Below are 22,767 nucleotides of genomic sequence, written 5' to 3' on the forward strand. Positions count from 1 at the left end.
ATTGTTTGGCATGCTCTCCCGGGAGAGAGTCCTGTGCTCATAAAATCCTCGAGCTCAGGGCTCCCTCTCGTTTGCAAGGCGAGAGGAGTGTTTGAGCTCAAGCAGATCTCGAGAACTCCCCTGCTGTGGTAGCTAATGAACAGATAGTAATTGCTCTTAAGAGATAACTACTTACTAGGAGCATGTCTATGGTGCCGATTTAAATTAGTCAATTAACTTAAGTTGCATGTTTTTGGGCGGTGGGAAGAAACCAGGGAACCCTGGGGAAACCCACGTGAGCACGGGGAGAATGTGTAAACTCTGCATAGGACTTAGGGCATTTATAGTGGCTTAGGAATCATCTGATTGGTAAATTGGACAATGAATTAGACATTAATTAGACAATGCTGGACCAGACGCAAGCAATCATAAGCACATGATTCTTTTGAAATTTGTTTATGAATAAACTTCACATAGTAAGAGCTCGCGATGACATATGATGATGTGTGCAGGTGTTGTAGTGCTGTCCCATTTCTTAGGGGTAAAATTTGAAGCTCTTCCTCTTCACATTCTGTTTCAAGGGCCAAGGGGAAGGGGTAGGGGTAGAAAGCTGAATTGGGGTTGGGCTTAACTGACGTTGCAACTGAAAACGTGATAAAAAAAACTTTTCTAAAAACTATATTTGTAACGTAAGTAATGAAATTATAGTGATTTTATCTGTAATCAAACTACACAAATTTAAAATGTAATTCGTTACATGACTGCATTCCCCAAAAATTTAATTAGAATACAGTAATACATTATACGCACTACTATATTCTAATTAAATTTTTGGGGAAATTAATTGATTTATTGTAACGAATTACATTTTAAAGTGGTTACATCCAACTTTAAAAAAATAATCATAGTCCAAATAAACATATGCAAAAAAGCATTTAAAACATTGCTGTGTGCTCAATATATCTCATACTATTTTTATTTTCTTGAAAATTTCTGGTTTCAGCGTGTGTCAGATGATAAAAGAATGTTTATATTCTGGAAAAGCATTTGATGACATTTTTATGTAAATTATTTGAATCTAATCAGCTCCAATATGAAAAACAGACCTGATTTTACTGACATTATGAAATGTTACTGGGCAATTCTGAAAAGAGCAAAAATGCAGCCCTGTTATCTCCAGCTGTGTGTCAGTCAATTTAATTATGAGAGGCACGTATCCAGAGATGCTGTATATACTGGCCTCCAGATAAGCAAACACTGGGAAAATGCACTATTAATCACATTAAACTGTGACCAGTAAGCTGGTGTTGATTTTACACCAAGCACGCTGACATGTTTTTGCAACAGTGATTTACAATAGTAGTGCCAAAACAAACAAATAAACAGAAGTGAAGCCAAACAAAAACAAATCAGCGATACCTCAATGTTGCCGCCAACTCTGGCCAAAAGGGGTGGCAGTGGTTTGTCCTTCTCGTTTCGAAGTTGCCTGCGTGACTGTCTGCGACCTGGACGAGGGGAGAGGAGAGTCAGCCAAGAGATCAGTTCAACATGTCCATCTCACTGCGCCAGCATCAGGAAACAGGGTTACAGCACAGGAAGGATACATTATCCTGAACAGCTGCAATACATAAACTGTGAATGTGCCTCCAGAAGAAAAGCAAAACCTGACAAAGCCGCAAGGCGCCCCAATAACGAACCAAACGTACCAAAAGAGCACAAATTGACCAAATTATGTCCTAAATAAATCGTCAAAAGATGAGTAGGGTAGGAGAATCACTTCATCACAGTTTGGATGAGGTTTTTTCCCAGAGCCAGTACATTGCTGTGGGTGCTGCTGGTGCATGAACATTTGTTTAATAATTTTCCAGTTTTGGCATTGGAGGGTTATGAGTTTGGCATCAAGTAGACTAAGCTGGCTTTTGAGGTCAGTCTTAAAATGCTTTGTCAAGGTTTACTTGGTCTCTTTTAGTTGTAAAGGCTACTGGTGCTGATCTGGCTGATAAACTTGTGGTAGTTTGAATTGATTAAAGGCCCCGTAAAGTGCTTTGAAATGTGCATTTTTTTACTCTGTGTTTGATCTCAACTGAAAGTATCTGAAACAGATACTAGAGAGCATTTGATTGATCTAGATTTGATGCACACCACAAAACTTAAGTATGTGGTGACGTGAAAAAACTGTTGTTCCATTTAGACAGAAGTGTTAAACTGCAATCTTTGAATGTTTATATCAGTTTTATATTAGCCCCTTTTACACAGTGATAGTGGTAAATATCCGGAAAATTTCTGGAACAACTTTACCGGTAAATTTAAAAAAACGCTGTTTACACAGGCAAGGATGCTTTGTAATTTTTCCGGAAAAGACCGTTCACACATCCATTCCAAAATACCTGTAAATTCTGACATCATTACCCAGAAATGAGCTCTAAACGGCTGCGCTTGTATTTGTAAACATTTGAGTACATTACAAACTCTGTGGATGGATCAGTATTGTGAACAACTTAGATGAAAACATATAGAGGAACACTTTCACATGTGGAGATGTACATTGTATGTGTGTGGGCTGGCGCTCGCGACTGCTTCTAGCAACTGAAGGAAGTAGAGCCTAAAGGTAAACAAACAATAGCTTGTCATAAGCATTTATCGATAATTGTTTATACAGTTGGCATTAAAAAGGAACATAGAAACATTATCAGACTAACATCTAGCTGCTAAATGTGCCTGGAAAAATATTCAAAGGCTTTTTTGTGTCTGTGTCTGAACGTTCTGATTTTCTGGAGTACATGTTTCACGTCAGCGTGTCAGCGTGAACATGCTCTTTCCGGCAATCTTCCTTCTGGGTTCACACAGAGCAGCATTCTGGTAAATTACCGGTAATGTTACAACTTCTCTTTCTGGAAAATTGCCAGAACAAATTTACCGGTATTTTTCGAAAAGGGCCTTTCACACATACAGACCTTTCCGAAAATAATTTTCTGGAAAGGTCTGTATGTGTGAAAGAGGCAATTGTCTAAATGTGAATTTTGTCACTGTTTTGGAACACATTAGCCTATAGATATCCTTAAAACTGACAGACTGAAACTTACATCAATATTTTTTTATTTTAATTAAACAACCTTTAAAACAAACTCTGGTGTGGCTGAGCAGTTCATTAGAATAAGTATCTATGATAATTTAGTTTGAACCAAAAGAACCAAGCCAGGCTCATTCTGAAAACGTACAGCTATATACATTTCTGGAGAGCACTAAATATGTACCAGGAGTACATATTTACCAGAGTTGCAGTTTTTGTTTTCACAAATCCACCAGAGGCTGCTGTGTACACTATTTCAGATCTCATATTTCTCTCCTGAGGGTCATTCGCACCTGTTCTAGCGGTAATCAACTAGAGGCTACTGTTGAGTGATTGACTGACCCACCCTCCTCCTTCTCTAAACCCAAACAATAGTGTTTCATAAGCACCGACTGACCAGTGCCCACCCACTTCCCTAAACCCAACTGACAGTTTTAAAAAAGCAATCCAGAAAAAGAAAAGCCCTGACCTGATTTTAACCACGTTTTCAGATTTTACGACATTTCACCCTGCTATTTACTTATTTTATTTTTTGACTTCTGTTTTTGTCCTACCAATTTACTGGAACATGTCGTTGTGGTCAATTCCTCTGTGCGTCTCAAGTCTGCCATTGTACATGTCGAGCTACCGGACAAACTAGTAACCGCAGTAAAGCCGTCGATACGGATGTAATCGGTCAGCTGGTAAGCGAGAAAAGGAAAGGTGTCATGACGTCCCATAGCATAGATTTTAAAGACGAAATGCAGCCCTCTGGTACATCTGGTTACATAATTTGCAATCTCCAGTAACGTATATAGGGCTACATTTTCAGAATGAGCCTATGCTGTAACCAACAGCTGACAAAATTTGTTACTGGTTCCATTTTCAAGACTGAACCTAAAGACCTATATAAGATATAAGACAAACAGACAAAAATACTTCTATAGCACGTTTATATATATATATTTGAAGAACCAAAAGGGACACAAACAAACAAAATAATGTCTTAATTAAAGTCTAAAAGAATGGAGTATTGCAACATGACCGTTTGGATGAGGTTTGTCCCTGAGTTATTTGTTTTTATTTTGGTAAAATAGTTTTGCAGCTTGACAGCTTTGTGTTTGGCATCAAGTAGTCCAAGTTGGTTTTTGAGGTCAGTTTTGATCTTTTTTACCCAGGGTTTTCTTCACTTTTTTAGTTAGATGTTTTATTGTGAAGACGCTGGGTGTCAAATTAGTTGGTAAAGTTGGCACTGTTTGTTCATTCTGCATATGAATCTGCACCACTTTAGCCTGGACTTTTTAATGGTGGAGTACAGTAGTTCATATTACTAGAATTATTCTTCTGTGAGCGGAGCTTGCATGCGTAAATGTTTCAACCACAGAGCTAGGATTCGTCTCTAGATTTGGCTTGAGTTGTTTTTTCAATAAAGTCATGAGATATTTTAGCTTTTTTATCAACCACTTAAAAAGAGACCATAAATTAAATAAAAATATTGAATTAGTTGAAGCCTTTCATTTTATTATGTTAATTAGAATTATTATTATTATGAACAATTGGGGAATATGAAGGCAGAGTGTGTATGCTTGCTCCTCACCCTCAGGTCTCTCGTCAAAGTCTTCATCTTCCTCCTCCGAGCCAACAGAGTACTCTGATTGGTTATCTGAAATGTCAGCATGCCACTCTGTGAACAGAACAGACAAAAGAGCTCTGTCAGTAATGAACTCTCGTTGCAAACCACAGCCCAGTGGTCAGATCATTTCCCTGCACCAGAATCCTCAAAATGAAGCCCGACCTAAACCATATACATCAATTTGGTGACTCTCTCCAACAGTGGAAAGCAAGACAGATGTGATCCTTTCAGATTTGGCTCTTTTGATGCGAAATGTTCTGTATCTCTACTTATCTAACCATCAACACACATTCTGTCCAAATCCTGCTGTCAAACACAATGATTTAGCCATACAGGAAAACACAGGGCTGCTTAAACTAAAATGAAAACCCACAAAAGTCAATTAGTGGAGCATATATTTAAAAAAATCCCATTTGACAGTTCTCTATGTAATTTATTTAGCATAATAATGAGGACTGGGCCGATAAACAATATATACAGTGCATCCGGAAAATATTCATAGCGCTCCACTTTTTCCACATTTTTTTTATGTTACAGCCTTATTCCAAAATGGATTAAATTCATTTATTTCCTCAAAATTCTACACACGACACCCCATAATGACAATGTGAAAAATGACAAAAATTGTGGCAAATTTATAAAATAAACCCCCCTGAAAAATCACATGTGGATAAGTATTCACAGCCTTTGCTCAATACTTTGTTGATGCACTTCTGGTAGCAATTACAGCATCAAGTCTTTTTGAATATGATGCCACAAGCTTGGCACACCTGTCTTTGGGAGTTTTTGCCCATTCCACTTTGCAGTACCTCTCAAGCTTTATCAGGTTGGATGAGGAGAGAGAGAGTACAGCCATTTTCAGATCTCTCCAGGGATGTTTGCACATCCTAGACCTAAATGATACATTCTCTGTACATTGCTGCTTTCATCTTTCCCTCTATCCTGACTCTTCCAGTTCCTGCTGCTGAAAAACATCCCCACAAAATGATGCTGCCACCACCATGCTTCACTGTAGGGGTGGTGTTAGCCTGGTGATGAGTGGTGCCTGGTTTTCTCCAAACGTAACGCCTGGCATTCACTCCAAAGAGTTCAATTTTAGTCTCATCAGACCAGAGAATTTTGTTTCTTATGGTCTGAGAGTCCTTTAGATGACTTTTGGCAAATTCCAGGCGGGGAGTGGCTTCCGTCTGGCCAATCTACCATACAGGCCTGATTGGTGGCTTGTTGCACAGATGGTTGCCCTTTTATAAGGTTCTCCTTTCTCCACAGAAGAAAGCTCAGACAGAGTGACCATCAGAAACGTTTCTTCATGCTTGGTTTGTATATGACATGCCAGGTGCTTTGACTGAAACAGATGTATGCCTTTTCAAATCATGTCCAATCAACTGAATTTACCACAGATAAACTCCAATTAAGCTGCTGAAACATCTGAAAAACCTTTTTTCACATTGTCATTATGGGGTGTCGTGTGTAGAATTTTGAGGAAATAAATTAATTTAATCCATTTTAGAATAAGGCTGTAACATTAAAAAATGTGGAAAAAGTGAAGCACTTTATCCGCATGCACACTAAGGCTTTTTTGTATTGGCCCAGCAATAAAAAAATGACTTGCCCCATCAAAAAAAAAAAAAATAAATAAATAATAATATATATATATATATATATATATATATATATATATATATATATATATATATATATATATATATATATATATATTACTTAAAATATAGATTTTTTTATTATTTACTATTACTTATTATTTCAAAAGGTCGGCTTGTTTCGACAAAAATATTTTTTTTCAACATCACATAAATTAAAACTTTAATAAACTAAATGTATGCACAACAGACTGTTATAATATTAGTTATAAATAGAGTTTTGCTAAAAGTTTAATTGAGATGTATTGTCAGTGATTGGATGTGTGTTGGGTTGACTGAGTAGCTTTGCATAAACAAAGGAAAATTAAGACCCATTTAAAATGATTTAAGATCTACGGCTTAAGATTCAGTTTTTGGAATTTAAGACATTTTAAGACTTTTTAAGACCCCGCAGACACCCTGCTATAGATTTTGGGTCGGGAAGTTCTTAGAAGTTAGCATATTCTACATTATTATTTTTGATGTGTTATTTTAATGAAGTTTATGCAGTGTGTTGTTAATTGCAGTAAACACACCCTGCAAGTTCTGAGATTAAGCCTCAGCTTGGTACTAAAAAGTAATGCAAAAGTAAAGTAACCCATTACTTACCATAAAAAGTAACTAAGTAACGTAACTAGTTACTTATTTGGGAAGTAACTTAATATTGTAATGCACTACTTTGAAAAGAAACTTTCCCCAACACTGGTAGAGGGTGTGCCACAACATTACGACCATGCGAGTCAGCCTGCTTGGATACACAGGGAAAAGTATACAGTATGTACTTAGTTTATCTTAGTTATCACTGTAATTATGTAGCCGTAAGCACAGTCGCAAAACCATAAATTCCATATTGCTTCGTTCTAGCAAAAGCCTCCTTTTTCATTTCTGTTATTTGTCTTCTCTCCCGACCATTTTGTTTTGCTCTTTCTGACACATAAATGAAAAGTTGCCACACTTCGGCATCCCCTGGGTGTTGTGGATGTAGCCGTTTTTGAGTCAGCTGCATGCGGCTGGGCTAACCTGACCAAAAGAGCAGCGTGTGGGATATAGTCTTTCTCTCCCACTCAATCAAAAAGTAAAGTAGTAAACCACATGCCGAGACTGAAACTGCTACAAGATGTAATTTCAGAGATTTAAACGAGATAATATGCTGCATTTCTATGACACGGCTCTATTGTAATAAAAGGCAGGAGGATTGGAGTAATTAAAAACACGCTGGGGTCCAAATGTCTGAGACCACACTGAAAATCTGCGATCCGCAGTATCTGACAAACATGACAAATATTTCAGATTCGGACTCTTTCCAGGTCACAAATCAAATGATTGAATTTGAGGGAGATCATGTGACTGCTTTTGTACCGACAGTCAAATGTTTTTCCATTAAAGCACAAAGGATCCGGGCTGGAGAATGTAATCATCCAGGTTTTACACAGTTCATGGAGTATGAGCATGGCTGTGATCAAAGAACAGTATGCAAAATACCAAACACCACATATTCTTTTCAGAAAATAAGTTGCACCTGACAAACATGCATTGTTAAAAAGAAAACAAAACAGATAAGTCACACTTTAGGGCTAGGTGATGCCCTGGGTTTTATAGACTAATTGAAACCTTATGTTTTATTATTTTATTATGCTTGTGTTTTTGAACTAGACTAAATAAGATTTTTTTGGTCACACTTTACAATAAAGTTTCATTAGTTAATGTATTTACAAACATGAAATAGTTATGAACAATACTTCTACCGCATTTATGAATCATAGTTCAACGTTTACTTTATTCATTCATTTTCTTTTCGGCTTAGTCCCTACATTAATCAGGGATTGCCACAGTGGAATGAACCGCCATCTCATCCAGCATATGTTTTATGCAGCCCTTCCAGCTGCAACCCATCACTAGGAAACACCCATACACTCTCATTCACACACATACACTATGGACAATTCACCTATAGCGCATGTCTTTGGACTTGTGGGGGAAACCGGAGCTCACACGCTCACACGAGAACATGCAAACTCCACATAGAAATTCCAACTGACCTAGCCGAGGCTTGAACCAGCAACCTTCTTGCTGTGAGGCAACAGCGCAACCTACTTCGCCATCGCGCCGCCCACTAAAGCATTATTAACATCCAAATTCATGCTTTTTAACGTTAGTTAATGCACCCTTAGTTAACATGAACTAGCAATGAACAACTAACGTTAACTAACACGAACAAATAACTTAATAAATGCAGTGTTCATTGTTTGTTCATGTTAGTAAATGCATTAACTAATACAAGCTTATTGTAAAGTGTAACCATTTTGTTTATAGAGCACATTTAAATTCAACTTACGCTGACGAAATGCTTTACAAATCAATCCTAAATATAAAATAAATATTGAATATATAATCTATAATAAAGATTAAAAGAAAAAAAACACTTGAGATATATCAATCTGGGTGTAATTAATCTATATAATATATGAGTTTCGCTTTTGGAATTGAATTAGTGAAATAAATCAAGTTTTTGATGACATTCCCTGTCATTCCCTGTCCAGTTTATTGATATGCACCTGTTTGTTTGTGATCATGAAGTGATTTATGAAGATTTATGAAGAATTTATGTGATTCATGAAGAGCCATAATGTAGTGTTTTAGGTGGTTTCGTCATGCAGAATGTCTTTTGCATTTAATAAAAAGTTTTATGTTTGCATGATGGTGTTTTATTACTTTTTTTTTTTATAAAACTTTTACCTTTAAGAAAAGACCACTACTGGTGTTATCAGTGTTTTGGGAAAGTTACTTTTGAAAGTAATGCATTACAATATCGAGTTACTTCCCAAAAAAGTAACTAGTTGCGTTACTTAGTTTCTTTTTATATTAAGTAATGCATTACGTTACTTTTGGGTTACTTTTGCATGACTTTTTATTATCTGGCTGAGGCTTGATCTCTTTCAGAACTTTTTATTTTTATTTTGTACTCTATTTTTTAATAGAGGAGCTAACTGCAATTAACAACGCACTGCATAATGTACAGCTACATTTACCTTTAAGAAAACACATACATTACACATTTTTTCATTGACTGTGTGACTCATTGATTCACTACTTTAAATTAAATTCAGCAAATTTTTTTAAAAGCTAATTATTTAAACTAAAAAGTAATTCGCATAAAATTTTCAAAAAAGCAACTCAAATATTATTACTTATATTATTAAATATATTATATTTTAAAAGTAATGTGTTACTTTACTCATTATTTAGAAAGGTAACATCATTACGGAACTTCACATTACTTGTAATGCATTACCCACAACACTGCGTGTTACACTGTAAAAAAAATGCTGGGTTCCACACAATCAATCTGTGTTGGGAAAAAGGAAGGAATTAAGTTAACTTATTAATTTTCTCAAATTTAAGTTGATTGAACATAAAACAATTAATTTGTCCCCCGAAAAAAACCTTTTTAATAAAACATTTACCTTTGATAAAAGACCTCTACTGATGTTATCAGTGTTTTGAAAAAGTTACTTTTGTAAGTAATGCATTACAATATTAAGTTATTTCCCCAAAAAAGTAACTAGTAGCGTTACTTAGTTACTTTTTATATTAAGTGATGTTACGTTACTTTTGAGTTACTTTTTTTATCTAGCTGAGGCTTGATCTCTTTCAGAACTTGTTCTTTTAATTTTTTACTTTAATATAGGAATAAATTATTTTTTATATTATTTTTATTATTAAAAATGTATTATTTTTTACTGTAATATAGGAGCTAACTGCAATTAACAACGCACTGTATAATGTACAACTACATTTATCTTTAAAAAAACACATAAATAAACAATAAAATATACACCCCATTCCTAAACAATAATATTTTAGGGTGTTGTCTGAGAACTTCACACATTCTCTCATTGACTGTGTGATTAATTGATTTACTACCTTAATTTGAATTCAACAATTTATTTTTAAAAGCTAATTATTTAAACTTAAAATTAACTCGCATTACATTTTCAGAAAAGCAACTCAAATATTATCACTTATATTTTAAAAGTAATGTGTTACTTTACTCATTACTAGACCCACACGGCATTTGAGCACACAGAATTCCGCAGATTTTTAGCCCATCATTAATTCTGTTTATTTACTTAAGTAAATGTTTGTAAATCTATATTTATTCAGTTTTTAAATTAATTATAGTAATAATACTAACTATTATAAAAATGTTCATCTGATTTATGTACAATGCAGTTTGTAAAGTCATTTTTTTTGTCATTTAGTAGATATATTAAATGAGAGACTTGCTTTATCAAATAATGTGAATCTAATTGGATTTGCATTTTTAACATTTAAAACAAGTTTAAAAGACATTATTTTTTTATTTCACATATAAAGGTTTTAGGTATGATACTCCCAAAATAATTCCACAGAAATCCACAGATTTTTACCAAAATTCTCAGCAGAAATAGCAAAAAACGTCCGCAGATTTCGTTTTTCCCCTAAAGGTAATATTATTATGTAACTTGCGTTACTTGTAATGCATTACCCACAACGTTACACTGTAACAAACAATTCTGGGTTCCACACAATCAATCTGTGTTGGGAAACAGAAAGGAATTAAGTTAACTTATTAGTTTTCTCAAATTTAAGTTGATTGAACAAAAAACAATTATGTTGTCCCCCGAAAAACTGAAGAATTGTGTTGTTTCGGCTCATTTTAAATAAGTAGTTTCAATAAACAGCAAATGTAATTTTTTCAGTGTACACTGTAAAAAAATGTTGGGTTCCACATTTTGTCCTAACACAAAACGATAAAGTTAACCCAATTGTTTTTAAAAATGTAAGCGGATTGAACATAATTTAATTCAATTCAATTCAGCTTTATTTGTACAGTGCTTTTACAATGTAGATTGTGTCAAACCAGCGTCACATAAATGGTCATAGTAACTGAATCATGGTAGTTCAGTTTTTAGTGTTTAAGTTCAGTTCAGTTTAGCTCAGTTCAGTGTGGTTAAAAACAAATAAGTTGTCCCAAAAAATCCCTAAGGATTGTGTTGTGTCAGCTCATTTTAAATAAGTACTTTGAACAAGTAGCAAAAGTGACTTCTGAGTGCACGCTGCGGTGTGTCTCATGATTTTATCAACCCAAAACCGTGTTTTTAGGTCTAGGAGTATGTTTAATGTTACAGCTCTGAGTGGTAAAATCAGGTGTGGTGTGACACAGTGAGGCCATTTTATGTTCGTCTGTACCTTGGTCCTCTTGAGCTGCATCATTGTAGTTGACCTGTTTGCGAACTCTCTTTCCTTTGCCGAGATTGCGGGCCAGATCCTCCTGCTGCTGCTCGTAGTGATGCCTCAGGAGTTTCTCCCAATAATCAGGATCCACATTCTCTTCCTGCTTAATGATTTCTCTCTCAATTTCCTCTATCTAGACACACAAACACAAATGAGGCCTCTTTAATATCTACCATTTATTTTCCACCGATATCAATAAAATTAAATGAGGAAATTGGACCACAAGACTTCTGCTTTTCAGATGTCTCCATTCAATGCTGCAAATTAAACATAAGTGGAAAGCTAGAAAATCGCATCCAGCATAGGTGAAAAAAACTGTCCTTTCCATCCCATTTGTTTCACAGAACAATCACGCCACTTCTCAGGGAAACTGGCAAAAGTATCAATACAAAAATTTAAGCTGCTTCAACTGAGGACACCTATTTTGCTACAAAATAAATGACTTGCGCCTCAGAGCACAAAGGCCAAACACAATAACAAACAGTCATGTTATCTTGCATTCGGAAGTGGATGATGTTTGGGAAAGCAATTGTGTGAGACAGTTCTGGGACATAATTATGGTGATACACTTTGACTGTTTTGTTTCAGAGCGAATAAAACAGCATTTGAAACTGGTTAGTCCAGTAATCAAATCATAACGCCCGATCTTTTAAATGGTAGTGTATATTTATTTTATGCTTATCTATTTTTGTATCTATCTTTAAGAAAAATCTGATGAAAAAGATGACATTTGTCAAAAAATATATTTATTTTTTATTTTAGATGCACACTGGGATGGTTTTCGCTGGCACCACCAACATCGGAGGCACCAAGGATAAACGGCAGGAGTAAAAACGTAATTTCTTTAAAAGTACCTCAGGGTTGTTTTTTTATTTGATGCGCCATGTTAAAAAAACCTTTGTTCATGTGGTCTGAGCTATTGAAGTTATGCTAAAACATGACTTGGTGGCACTCAAGCACAAAACGGTCTAGCCAAATAGGATTCGATAGTGAGTTCATTTCATTTCGTATCTTTCATGCTTGTAACCGTTTCCCGCAAACCTTTGATCAGGTGTTTGTGTGTACTGTGCTTTAGCAGAGGAGGTTAAAAACAAGTGGAAAAGCGTAATACACATGGAAAAAATTGTACAAAGAAAAAAGTTTCACAGCGCCACCTTGTGTACCAGGGTATTTCTGTTTTTCATTAAGTGCCATCTCATATTAGGGGGAGAGTTTGCACGTTGTAAGGCAGCACGGTGGTGCAGTGGGTAGTGCTGTCGCCTCACAGCAAGAGGGTTGTGGTTCGAGCCTCAGCTGGGTCAGTTGGCGTTTCTGTTGGTGTTTTCTTTGCATGTTCTATCTGCGTTCGCGTGGGTTTCCTCCAGGTGCTCTGGTTTCCCCCACAAGTCCAAAGATATGAGGTACAGGTGAATTAGGTAGGCTAAATTATTCGTATGAGTGTGAATGAATGTGTATTGATGTTTCCCATAGATGGGTTGCAGATGGAATGGCATCCACTGTGTGAAATATGTACTGGATAAGTTGGCGGTTCATTCTGCTGTGGCGACCCCAGATCAATAAAGGGACTAAGCCGACAAGAAAATAAATGAATGAGTTTGCACGTTTACTCGGCTCAACCCCAGTGAACATGTGTGAACAGGTGTGAATTAGGGTTGCACGGTTTACCCGTAATGTGGTAGTATTGCAATACTACGGCTCTAAAATACTGGCGGTGCCACTGTAGTTTGTAAACGGTAATGTTGTTATTAACTGTCTATCTACAATAGATAGTTTTGGATGTGGAAAAGTCACTAAAACGCTTACAAGTTTGTGTTCAATGAATGAATGAAGCTTGACAATTCTGTAGTTACAGAAGACTGATGGAAAATGAAACGATGCTATTTTCTAGGCCGATATAGCTAGGAACTACACTCTCATTCTGGCGTAATAATCAGTGAACTTTGCTGTGTATCACGATTGCAGCAGGCAATATTGGCTGAATCGATTAAAAAAATGGTTGAATTTTGTTTTAAGTTTGATTCCCGGCTCGAGGTGCTTTTCCAATTCTTTCCCTCCCTCTATGCTCCCCATACTTTCCTGTCTATAATCTTCACTGTCATTTCCTAGGCCCATTTAAGTTGGAAAATACCCTAAAAATATAATTATAACTCAAGGAGAGTTGTAAAATAAGCCTATTTAAAAAAAACATGGAGTGTTATATTAAATCAAAGCCTGCTTTATAGCTCATTTTAATACTTAAAAGCATCTCCCACCTTGTCATCCTCTTTGACAGTGTACTGGGCCACCTTGAAGGAGCTCAGATACTCGTTCATGTTCTGCATGTCAGAGTCGTCGGTGGCATCCTGACTGCGGTCCAGCAGACGCTCGATGGCTGCATTATCGTAGTGTATTACACTCATATCATCATCTTTATTGTCCCCTGCTGAAAACAAAAAAGAAACACACTGGTGAACCTTCAGTATAGCAAACTCAGTCCATTCAATCTTGAACTTGAACATTGATTAATTTATCATCAATCCCACCCTCAATCTCATCTTTGAAAAGCTCCTCTGTGCCAAACTTGAGGATGTCGTCCAGCTCTTGTTTGGACATGGATCCTGCTTTTGAGCCCAATCCGGGCCGCACCACCAGGTGTGTGAGCATCATCTTTCTTTTGGCCACCTGCGTGATTCGCTCCTCAACTGAAGCTCGAGTCACAAAGCGGTATATCATCACCTTATTGGCCTGACCGATGCGGTGAGCTCGACTGAAGGCCTGAGAGAAAGAGATCAAATTCAAAATCATGTAAACTTTCAAGAGTTCCCTTCATATACTCTACTGCAGGGGTGCTCAATCCTGTTCCTGGAGATCTACCTTCCTCTTGATTTCAGTTACTACCCATATCAAACACACCTAAACCAATTAATTAGGACCTGAACACCACTTGATAATTACAGGCAGGTGTGTTTGATATGGGTAGCAACTGAAATCTGCAGGAAGGTAGATCTCCAGGAACAGGAATGAGCACCCCTGCTCTACTGTGTTTTATAAGTCTGTTTTCAAAGTGTCCACTAGGTGGCAAACACAACAAAGAAAACAAAAGAAACAAAACAGTGTTCTTTTTGTTGGTAGTTATGAACAAAATAACTACACATTTTTTTGTCTGTTGCAATACTCATGGTGTCAGACAATCTGATTTTCACTGCTAAATTCACTTGATACTGCTTTATCTTAACCCATTTAATCCCAATTTTTGTATTGTAATTTGAAAATATACATTTAGTTCCTTAGACCTCCTCAACACAAAAAGCCTACTGTGATATTCTTTTGGTTAAATTAGGTTTTTATATACCTTTATAGTAGGGCTAAACAATATATCATTTGAGCATCGATATCGCAATGTGCTATAGTCACATTGCAGATTTAAGATAATTTATTAAAGATGAAAAGATAAAGATTTTATAAAATATATATTTTGTGTGTGGGTGTGGGTGTGTGTGTGTGTGTGTCTGTGTGTGTGTGTGTGTGTGTGTGTGTGTGTGTGTGTGTATATATATATATATATATATATATATATATATATATATATATATATATATATATATATATATATGTTATATGTTTTTTTAATACAAAGATGACCATGCTATTTTACATTTGATTGTTCTATTTTTTGGAGTTGAATACTGTTGAACTCTTCAGAAAATATAAAACAATGTTTTTATTTAGCTTGTTACTAATTATAATTTATGCAGATTCACTGCATAGAAAAAGACTTGATATTCTCAGTTTATCTAAATGAATGAAATCTTTCCAAATAGAGCTATCAAATCCTCTGGCGAAATTTTATTCAAATTATAACTGGTCACTTTATTAGGTACACCTGTCCAACTGTTTGTTAATGCAAATTTCTAATCAGCCAATCACATAGCAGCAACTCAATTGGGTAAAAAGGTGAGTTAGGTGACTTTAAACGTGGCATAGTTGTTGGTGCCAGACGGGCTGGTCTGAGTATTTCAGAAATAGCTGATCTACTGGGATTTTCACACAAAACCATCTCTAGGGTTTACAGAGAATGTTTCGAAAAAGAGAAAATATCCTGTAAGTGGCAGTTCTGTGGGCGCAAATGCCTTGTTGATGCCAGAGGTCATAGGAGAATGACCAGACTGGTCCGAGCTGATAAAAAGGCAACAATAATTCAAATAACCACTCGTTACAATTGAGGCATGCAGAAGAGCATCTCTGAACACACAACACGTCCAACCTTGAGGCGGATGGGCTACAACAACAGAAGACCACACCGAGTGCCACTACTGTCAGCTAAGAACAAGAAACTGAGGCTACAATTCGCACAGGCTCACTAAAAATTTAACAATAGAAGATTGGAAAAACGTTGCCTCCAAAATCATGCAGCCTTACTATATAGGTATATTTTATATACAGGTATAGGAAAAGCATAATCAGAATTTCATTGGTGTATGTGTGTGAACTTGTATGAGTTAAATGCAGAATAGACATTTCAATCACATCATGTCACTTCCACTTTCAACTGATTTTAATTATTCATTCATTCATTCATTTTCTTGTTGGCTTAGTCCCTTTATTAATCCGTGGAATGAACCGCCAACTTATCCAGCAAGTTTTTTAAGTAGCGGATGCCACAACCCATCTCTGGGAAACATCCACACACACATTCACACACACACACTTATACACTACGGACAATTTAGCCTACCCGATTCACCTGTACTGCATGTCTTTGGACTGTGGGGAAAACCGGAGCACCCGGAGGAAACCCATGCGAACGCAGGGAGAGCATGCAAACTCCACAAAGAAAACGCCAAATGAGCCGAGGCTCGAACTAGCGACCCAGCGACCTTCTTGCTGTGAGACAACAGCACCACTTCTTTGCCCTGATTTCAATTATTAACCATATTAATACTACCAGTTACAATTGTGACTTAACAAATTTCCACCTCTTAGTTATCTTGATGTACAAGCAGGAAGTATGTAAACCGATCTGGTCATGTGACATTGAATGCCTTGTCTCCACTGAGTTGTACAGTATGGTATGATATAGGTCACCTTTATCGGGCTTATGTCTCCACAGCCAAAGAAAAAAAACAAATATGAACACACATACAGAGACTTACAGTCCTTAAAATGTTTCCAATTAAAAATAATAAAAACCCTAAAACTTACATTTAGGCCCTATTTGGGTTCAAAAACGATATGAAACACACATGCAGTCAGTACAAACCTCGCATCTTTATTCTTAACCAGCACAATGTAACGTTAACATCTTGTTAAAAATAAGTAATTTCGTCATTTTGTGCTCATAATAGTCCAAAAGGCCAGGATAATAATTAAACATTAAGCAGTTTGTTAAACTTTTAGATTGCTAAAAAGAATCATTTGCTCCTTTTTTCAGGCTTCTCGTTTGTTTTTTGATCAGATGTCAGAAGCACTTCAATAATCACGTTATTATCATCGGCTCAAGAAGTTCATTATTTCAAATATAGACGCGCAGCAAGCGATCACGAGCTCTCTGGAGAGACGCTCGTGCTTTAAGCGGCCTCTTAAATAACAACAGGACACATGGCAGACTCTGCTCTTCTTCTTAGTTTTGTCGCTGTTCATCAAAACGACGACAAGGTTTGTATCGGGTCAACCATGGCTCGCTATTATATGTATATATTATTACGGTGTAATGTCTTGGCTGTGTATTTACAAATGGCGCTTCATTTGTTTTTATTCTTCTGGCTTGTGCAGGTGCTAGTGACGTTTCTCTTTAAACCAATAGCATTTGGCTATGCATCTATCTCTGCCTTTTGGTAGCCTTTTGTTGTGCTAGGTACCCTTTGGAAAGGGTACACAAAGAATGGTATGGTACCGTTTGCTTTTTGGTACCGTTTGACAGTGGAAACAGTCATAAAAGCGTACCGAGCTATACTGTACCACTCAGTGTAAACAGGCCTAAAAAGTAGCATGGTACAGTTCGCTTTTTGGTAACTTTTGACAGTTGAAACAGGAATAAAAGCGTACCGACCCTTACCGTACCACTCAGTGGAAACAGACCATTAATCAAAACTATTATTTTCATTTAAAGGTTAAATTTCTTGGCTAAAGACAACAACAACAATACTTTTAGAGCTTTCAAGAGGAAATAAAGGCACGATCACAATAGTGATCATTGGGAGTAAATGGTCATCTTTAATAGTTTATGCGTGACAAAATAAACAGCACAAACAAATAATGGCTATTCAAATACTGTGTTTTGTCCTCTGGCACTCTTCATCAGAAAACCCAGCATTACCTGTATGTCATTATGAGGATTCCAGTCCGAGTCAAAGATGATGACTGTGTCCGCAGTGGCCAAGTTGATGCCCAGACCACCCGCTCGCGTAGAGAGGAGAAAACAAAACTGAACCGCACCAGGAGCTGGAAGACAGACAGAGAAATTCATCTAACAGTGATTAACTGTGTTGTTAATATGGTTTAGCATAGATTGTAAATATCATTGTGTAAATACGTCTGTGTGGCTATCAATGAGTAGGTTGAAGTTGTATGTGACTGATGAATAGACATGCAAGAATGCAGAATGTATCCCAAACTTGTCAAAATGAGAAAGAACTGGGTCTTAAAAGACGTGAGTTTGCTGTCGTTTTGGATTTTAAAAATTCCGCACAGTGATATGAAGTTACTCACAGTGCGATATAAGATTCGATTCCACATCTCGGCCACCCAAAAAGTCATCATAACAAATAACACAAATGATTAAAATGTCAATAAAGCACAATCATCGACCTCGACGCTGCAAAATATCCAAATAAATTCTCCCACCAGACATAATGCAAAAGCTACAATTATAGAACCAAATGTTTATGTGTCTTTCCATTCTTTGTAACAATCAAACTCAACAACGGATCCAGATTTTGTAAACCCAACCGTGTCTGTTCTCGGGTTATTTTGTCCTTGTAAATTGCAGGTTTTGCTTACCCGACAATAAAATAAATCAACTGCCATTTTAAGATAAGGCTTTCAGCATTTGGCACAAGCTTTTCTCAACATCTGAAAAACAACTGACTCAACAGCTCGCGGAGTGGATCGAGTCTTACAAACAAAAGAAAAAAACTCACAAAACACACATTCATCATCAACCATTTGGACTGGGAAGAGAGGAGAGGAAGAGTGAGGGGAGAAAAGATGACTTTGCAGTGACATTTGAATTGCTATTGAAACCAATCCTCTGGCTCAGACGTTAAACATCTTGCTTCAAATGAGACCATTTGCATACCATAAAGTATAAATGAACATCTATCGAGAGAGTGACTTTTAAAGGACAAACTTAAGGACTGTATGTTTTAATTTCTAGCATCCTTATTACTGTATTCACATAACTCATACTGTTACTCATACTCTGACACTTTACAGCCCAGTGAACACAAATCACATTATTCAGACAAGATTTTGGTGTTACTGCATCTTTCTAGAAGCGCTAGGAGCTGATTTAGTCAAAATGCTTTCATAATTTATTTCATGCAATATTTTGTGTGCTGAATTCAGGGCTTTTGAGTTCACAGTATTACTACATTTCATGCAGTCAAGCCACTCACAGACTCAGAGGAAAAGAGAATAAATGTTTATTATGCTAATAAATGTTAAATGCTTAAATGTTTTATTAAAAGCTTTCATTTTTACGTAGATCTTTTCAGCATATACAGTAAACAAAAGGTGTTAAAAATAGGTCACAGCTTGATGACATTTGAATTTACATGTTAGACAGACAAAGCCATATTAAAGTACAAATTATACTGTTATATTACTTACATTATATCTTATAAAAATATACAAAAACATATGAAACCATACAAATACAACATTTATGCTGTAGGACATCTTGAATTACTGAGTTAATTACATGTTACACACAATACTACAGTTTTGTCAATTAAAATAGCTCCTGATAAAGCATTTGCGTACTTCAGAACAAACATCTGTATTGTCCTTTTTGTTCTATGAATCATAATGAACCAATTGAATGAATTCAAAGATTCACTTATTAGACAGGGACTTGCTGACACCTACTGGTGGTTATTGTGCCACATTATTTTTCAATAGTGGGCCTAAAGAGATAGTTCAACCGTAAATGAATATTTTGTTCAAATATACTTGCAATTTTGGCAGCAGGGTGGCGCAGTGGGTAGCAAAATCGCCTCAAAGCAAGAGGGTCACTAGTTTGAGCCTTGGCTGGGTCAGTTGGCATTTCTGTGTGGAGTTTGCATGTTCCCGGGTTTCTTCCGGGTGCTCCAGTTTCCCCACAAGTCCAAAGACATGTGGTATAGGTGAATTGGGTAAGCTAAATTTTCCTCAGTGAATGTAGAAAGGGTATGGATGTTTCCCAGTGATGGGTTGCAGCTGGAAGGGCATCTGCTGCATAAAATTGGATGAGTTGGCGGTTCATACTACTGTAGCAACCCCTGATTAATAAAAGGACTAAGCCAAAACGAAAATGAAAACCGGGGAAAACTGGAGCACCCGGAGGAAACCCACATGAACACAGGGAGAACATGCAAACTCCACACAGAAATGCAACTCACTCAGCTGGAACTCGAACCAGCAACCTGCAATAAAAGTATCTTACCATTGAATCTGTCGATGGCTTCCTGACGGAGAGCTCCAGTGATGCCTCCATCTATCCGCTCATATTTATAACCCTCAGAATCCAGGAAGTCCTCCAGCAAATCCAGCATCTTGGTCATCTGACGAGGAAACAAAGTGTAAAAGTATAACTACATGATACAAATCAAACTTTCAGACCAAGTCGTTCAACGAATCAAATAAGTCTATCTGAGGAGCACCTAGCAAGCCATTTGCTCCACATTAGCCTGCAATGATCAGAAATATATGTTTATTTAAACAGAATGCTAATGAGAAACAAAACATGGTAAACACAAGTTATGGGGATTGTTCATCTAAAAATTAAGATTCCCTTATCACATTATGAATTTCATTCTTCTGTTAAACACAATATTTCCTGAACACTGTTGGAAAAAAACTTTGTTTTTTCCAACTCTTTTCCACTCAACATTCTTCAAAATATCTTCCTTTGTGTAAATGATGGCAGAGGTTTTAGTTTTGGGTGGACTATCCCTTTATAAACAAATGCTTAGTCTAATAATCAATACTTTACATTGTGCACCACCTGGGGGAACCAAACATACTGCCGTTTGAGAGCCTAATAGCAAATAAAGCATCTTCAGTATCGTGTACAGAGCAGGCTGTGTGAATGTGTATTTACCCATGTGCTCATACCTGAGAGAACACTAACACCCGGTGGCCTTGTTCTTTCAGTTTTCGGAGCATTTTCTGCAGCAGCATGAGTTTCCCAGAGGCCTTGGTAAGCCCAACACCTTCATACGCTCCACTCGGTGTCTTGGGAGCTTCCTAAAGCACACAAACACAGCATAACAGCCTAGGATACATATGTACACACGGACACAAAAAACAAAATGCAGCTATTATTCATTTTCTTTACAAACCTTTGGACAGCATTTGAGCCAGGTTTTCCAACAGCAGGTGGCAGTATTTCACACTACATCAGTTACTTTAGCACCAATCTAGCTCAAAGTGAAATGATTTATAGTAGGTGTCATGAATTTAATGTGTGCTCTTACGGCAGCAGCGACGGGGAAGAGGTAGGGGTGGTTGCAGCACTTTTTTAGGTCCATCATAATGTTGAGCAGAGACACCTGGTTCCCTCCTCCCTTGGAATTCAGCGCCTCGAAGTTACGCGTCAGAATGAACTTGTAGTATTTTCTGTTTACACAAAGAGTATGTATGATGTTTGTATTGTTATTATTTTTGTCTGAAGTCAACACATTTTGTTAAGGATATTGAGGTTGTGGGTCTCACTTCTGCATGGGGCTGAGCTCCACTCGGACGATCAGCTCCGTTTTTGCTGGCATGTTTTTAAACACATCAGCTTTGAGTCTCCGCAGCATGTGAGGGCCGAGCAGGTCATGCAGTTTCTTGATCTGGTCCTCTTTAGAGATGTCCGCAAACTCCTCTAGAAAACCCTCCAGATTGCTGAGGGATTGCAGAAACAAAGTGATTTATTAGTGAAATTATTACAACATGTCTGTTGATGTGACGCCTACATAACTTCAGTCACACTAAAATTGGCATATCATAGATTTAGATAACATAATACGTTTTACTGTGCAAATTGGGTCATTTTGAGTAAATAAGCACGCTTTTGTGTAGGGTCCTACTTGAAGCGGTTGGGTGTCAGGAAGTTAAGCAGGTGGAAAAGCTCTTCCAGGTTGTTCTGGAGTGGAGTTCCTGTTAGCAGCAGCTTATGGTCTATCTTGTAGTCGTTCAGTCTCCTGAAGAACTAACACACCACAACAACAGACATCAGTTAATGAAACACACAAAATCTTTATTTCAGTCAGCTAAAATTATACATGGTTCTTTACAAAAACTGTATGTATAGCAAGGTTAGCATAACTTGCCAATAATAAAACATCATGCATCTTTTTGCAAAAGGTGTATAATAGTAGATTTATTGAGCAATTTGTTTTTGTAAGGCAATCTCTATAGTCTTTTGCTGTTTGTTTAAACTACTTATTTAAAATTGAAATAACACAATTTTTATGTTTTTCTTTTTGGGAAACAACATAATTGTTTGATGGTTAATCCATTTAAATTTGTAAAAAAGATTAGGTTAAAATCAATTTGTGTTGGGATAACATGAAGGGATTGTGTGGAACCCAGCATTTTTTACAGTGTATGCATAGATTTTGATTATCCTTAGTTAACATACAGCATAACAATTGAAACATTTGGGGTTGGAAAGAGTTTTAATACTGAAAGTAATTACAACAATTTTGTAGAAAGGACTCTATAAAGTAATAAAGAGTCACTTGAAAGAAAAATGACAGAAATTTTTCACTTATTCATTTAATTTTCATCAAAGAATCCTAACAAAATATATTACAGTTTTCACAAAAAAATATTCAGCAGCACAACTCTAGCAAACATTAATAACATTACGGAAAGTTTGTTCAACACCAAGTCTGCATATTTGAATAGACTTAAAGATCATGTGTTATGTTTAATTTACTTAAATTTGTAAAAACTATTGGGTTAACTTAATCAATTTGTGTTTGGACAACATAAAGGAACTGTGTGGAACCCAGTTGGTC

The 22,767-nt window shown here is 36.5% G+C and overlaps 1 protein-coding gene across 4 annotated transcripts in view; it reads right to left on the reverse strand.

Moving 5' to 3' along the window:
- chd3 (chromodomain helicase DNA binding protein 3) overlaps positions 1–22,767 on the reverse strand; it is a 100,197-nt gene that overhangs the window by 46,498 nt on the left and 30,932 nt on the right. For 2 of the 4 annotated variants that reach the window (XM_073908348.1, XM_009303118.5), the window contains exons 17-27: positions 21,832–21,953; positions 21,473–21,646; positions 21,235–21,376; positions 20,873–21,004; positions 20,202–20,319; positions 17,874–17,998; positions 14,101–14,332; positions 13,831–13,997; positions 11,534–11,711; positions 4,626–4,712; positions 1,399–1,484 (exon numbers count right to left, since the gene is read on the reverse strand). In XM_073908348.1, the coding sequence (XP_073764449.1) occupies positions 1,399–1,484; positions 4,626–4,712; positions 11,534–11,711; positions 13,831–13,997; positions 14,101–14,332; positions 17,874–17,998; positions 20,202–20,319; positions 20,873–21,004; positions 21,235–21,376; positions 21,473–21,646; positions 21,832–21,953 (1,563 nt within the window). Of the gene's footprint in view, positions 1–1,398; positions 1,485–4,625; positions 4,713–11,533; positions 11,712–13,830; positions 14,001–14,100; positions 14,333–17,873; positions 17,999–20,201; positions 20,320–20,872; positions 21,005–21,234; positions 21,377–21,472; positions 21,647–21,831; positions 21,954–22,767 lie in introns of all 4 variants that reach the window. The other 2 variants (XM_005172235.6, XM_009303117.5) reach the window with 1 other exon arrangement.

The sequence above is a fragment of the Danio rerio genome, chromosome 7, assembly GCF_049306965.1.
Source record: "Danio rerio strain Tuebingen ecotype United States chromosome 7, GRCz12tu, whole genome shotgun sequence".
NCBI lineage: Eukaryota > Metazoa > Chordata > Actinopteri > Cypriniformes > Danionidae > Danio > Danio rerio.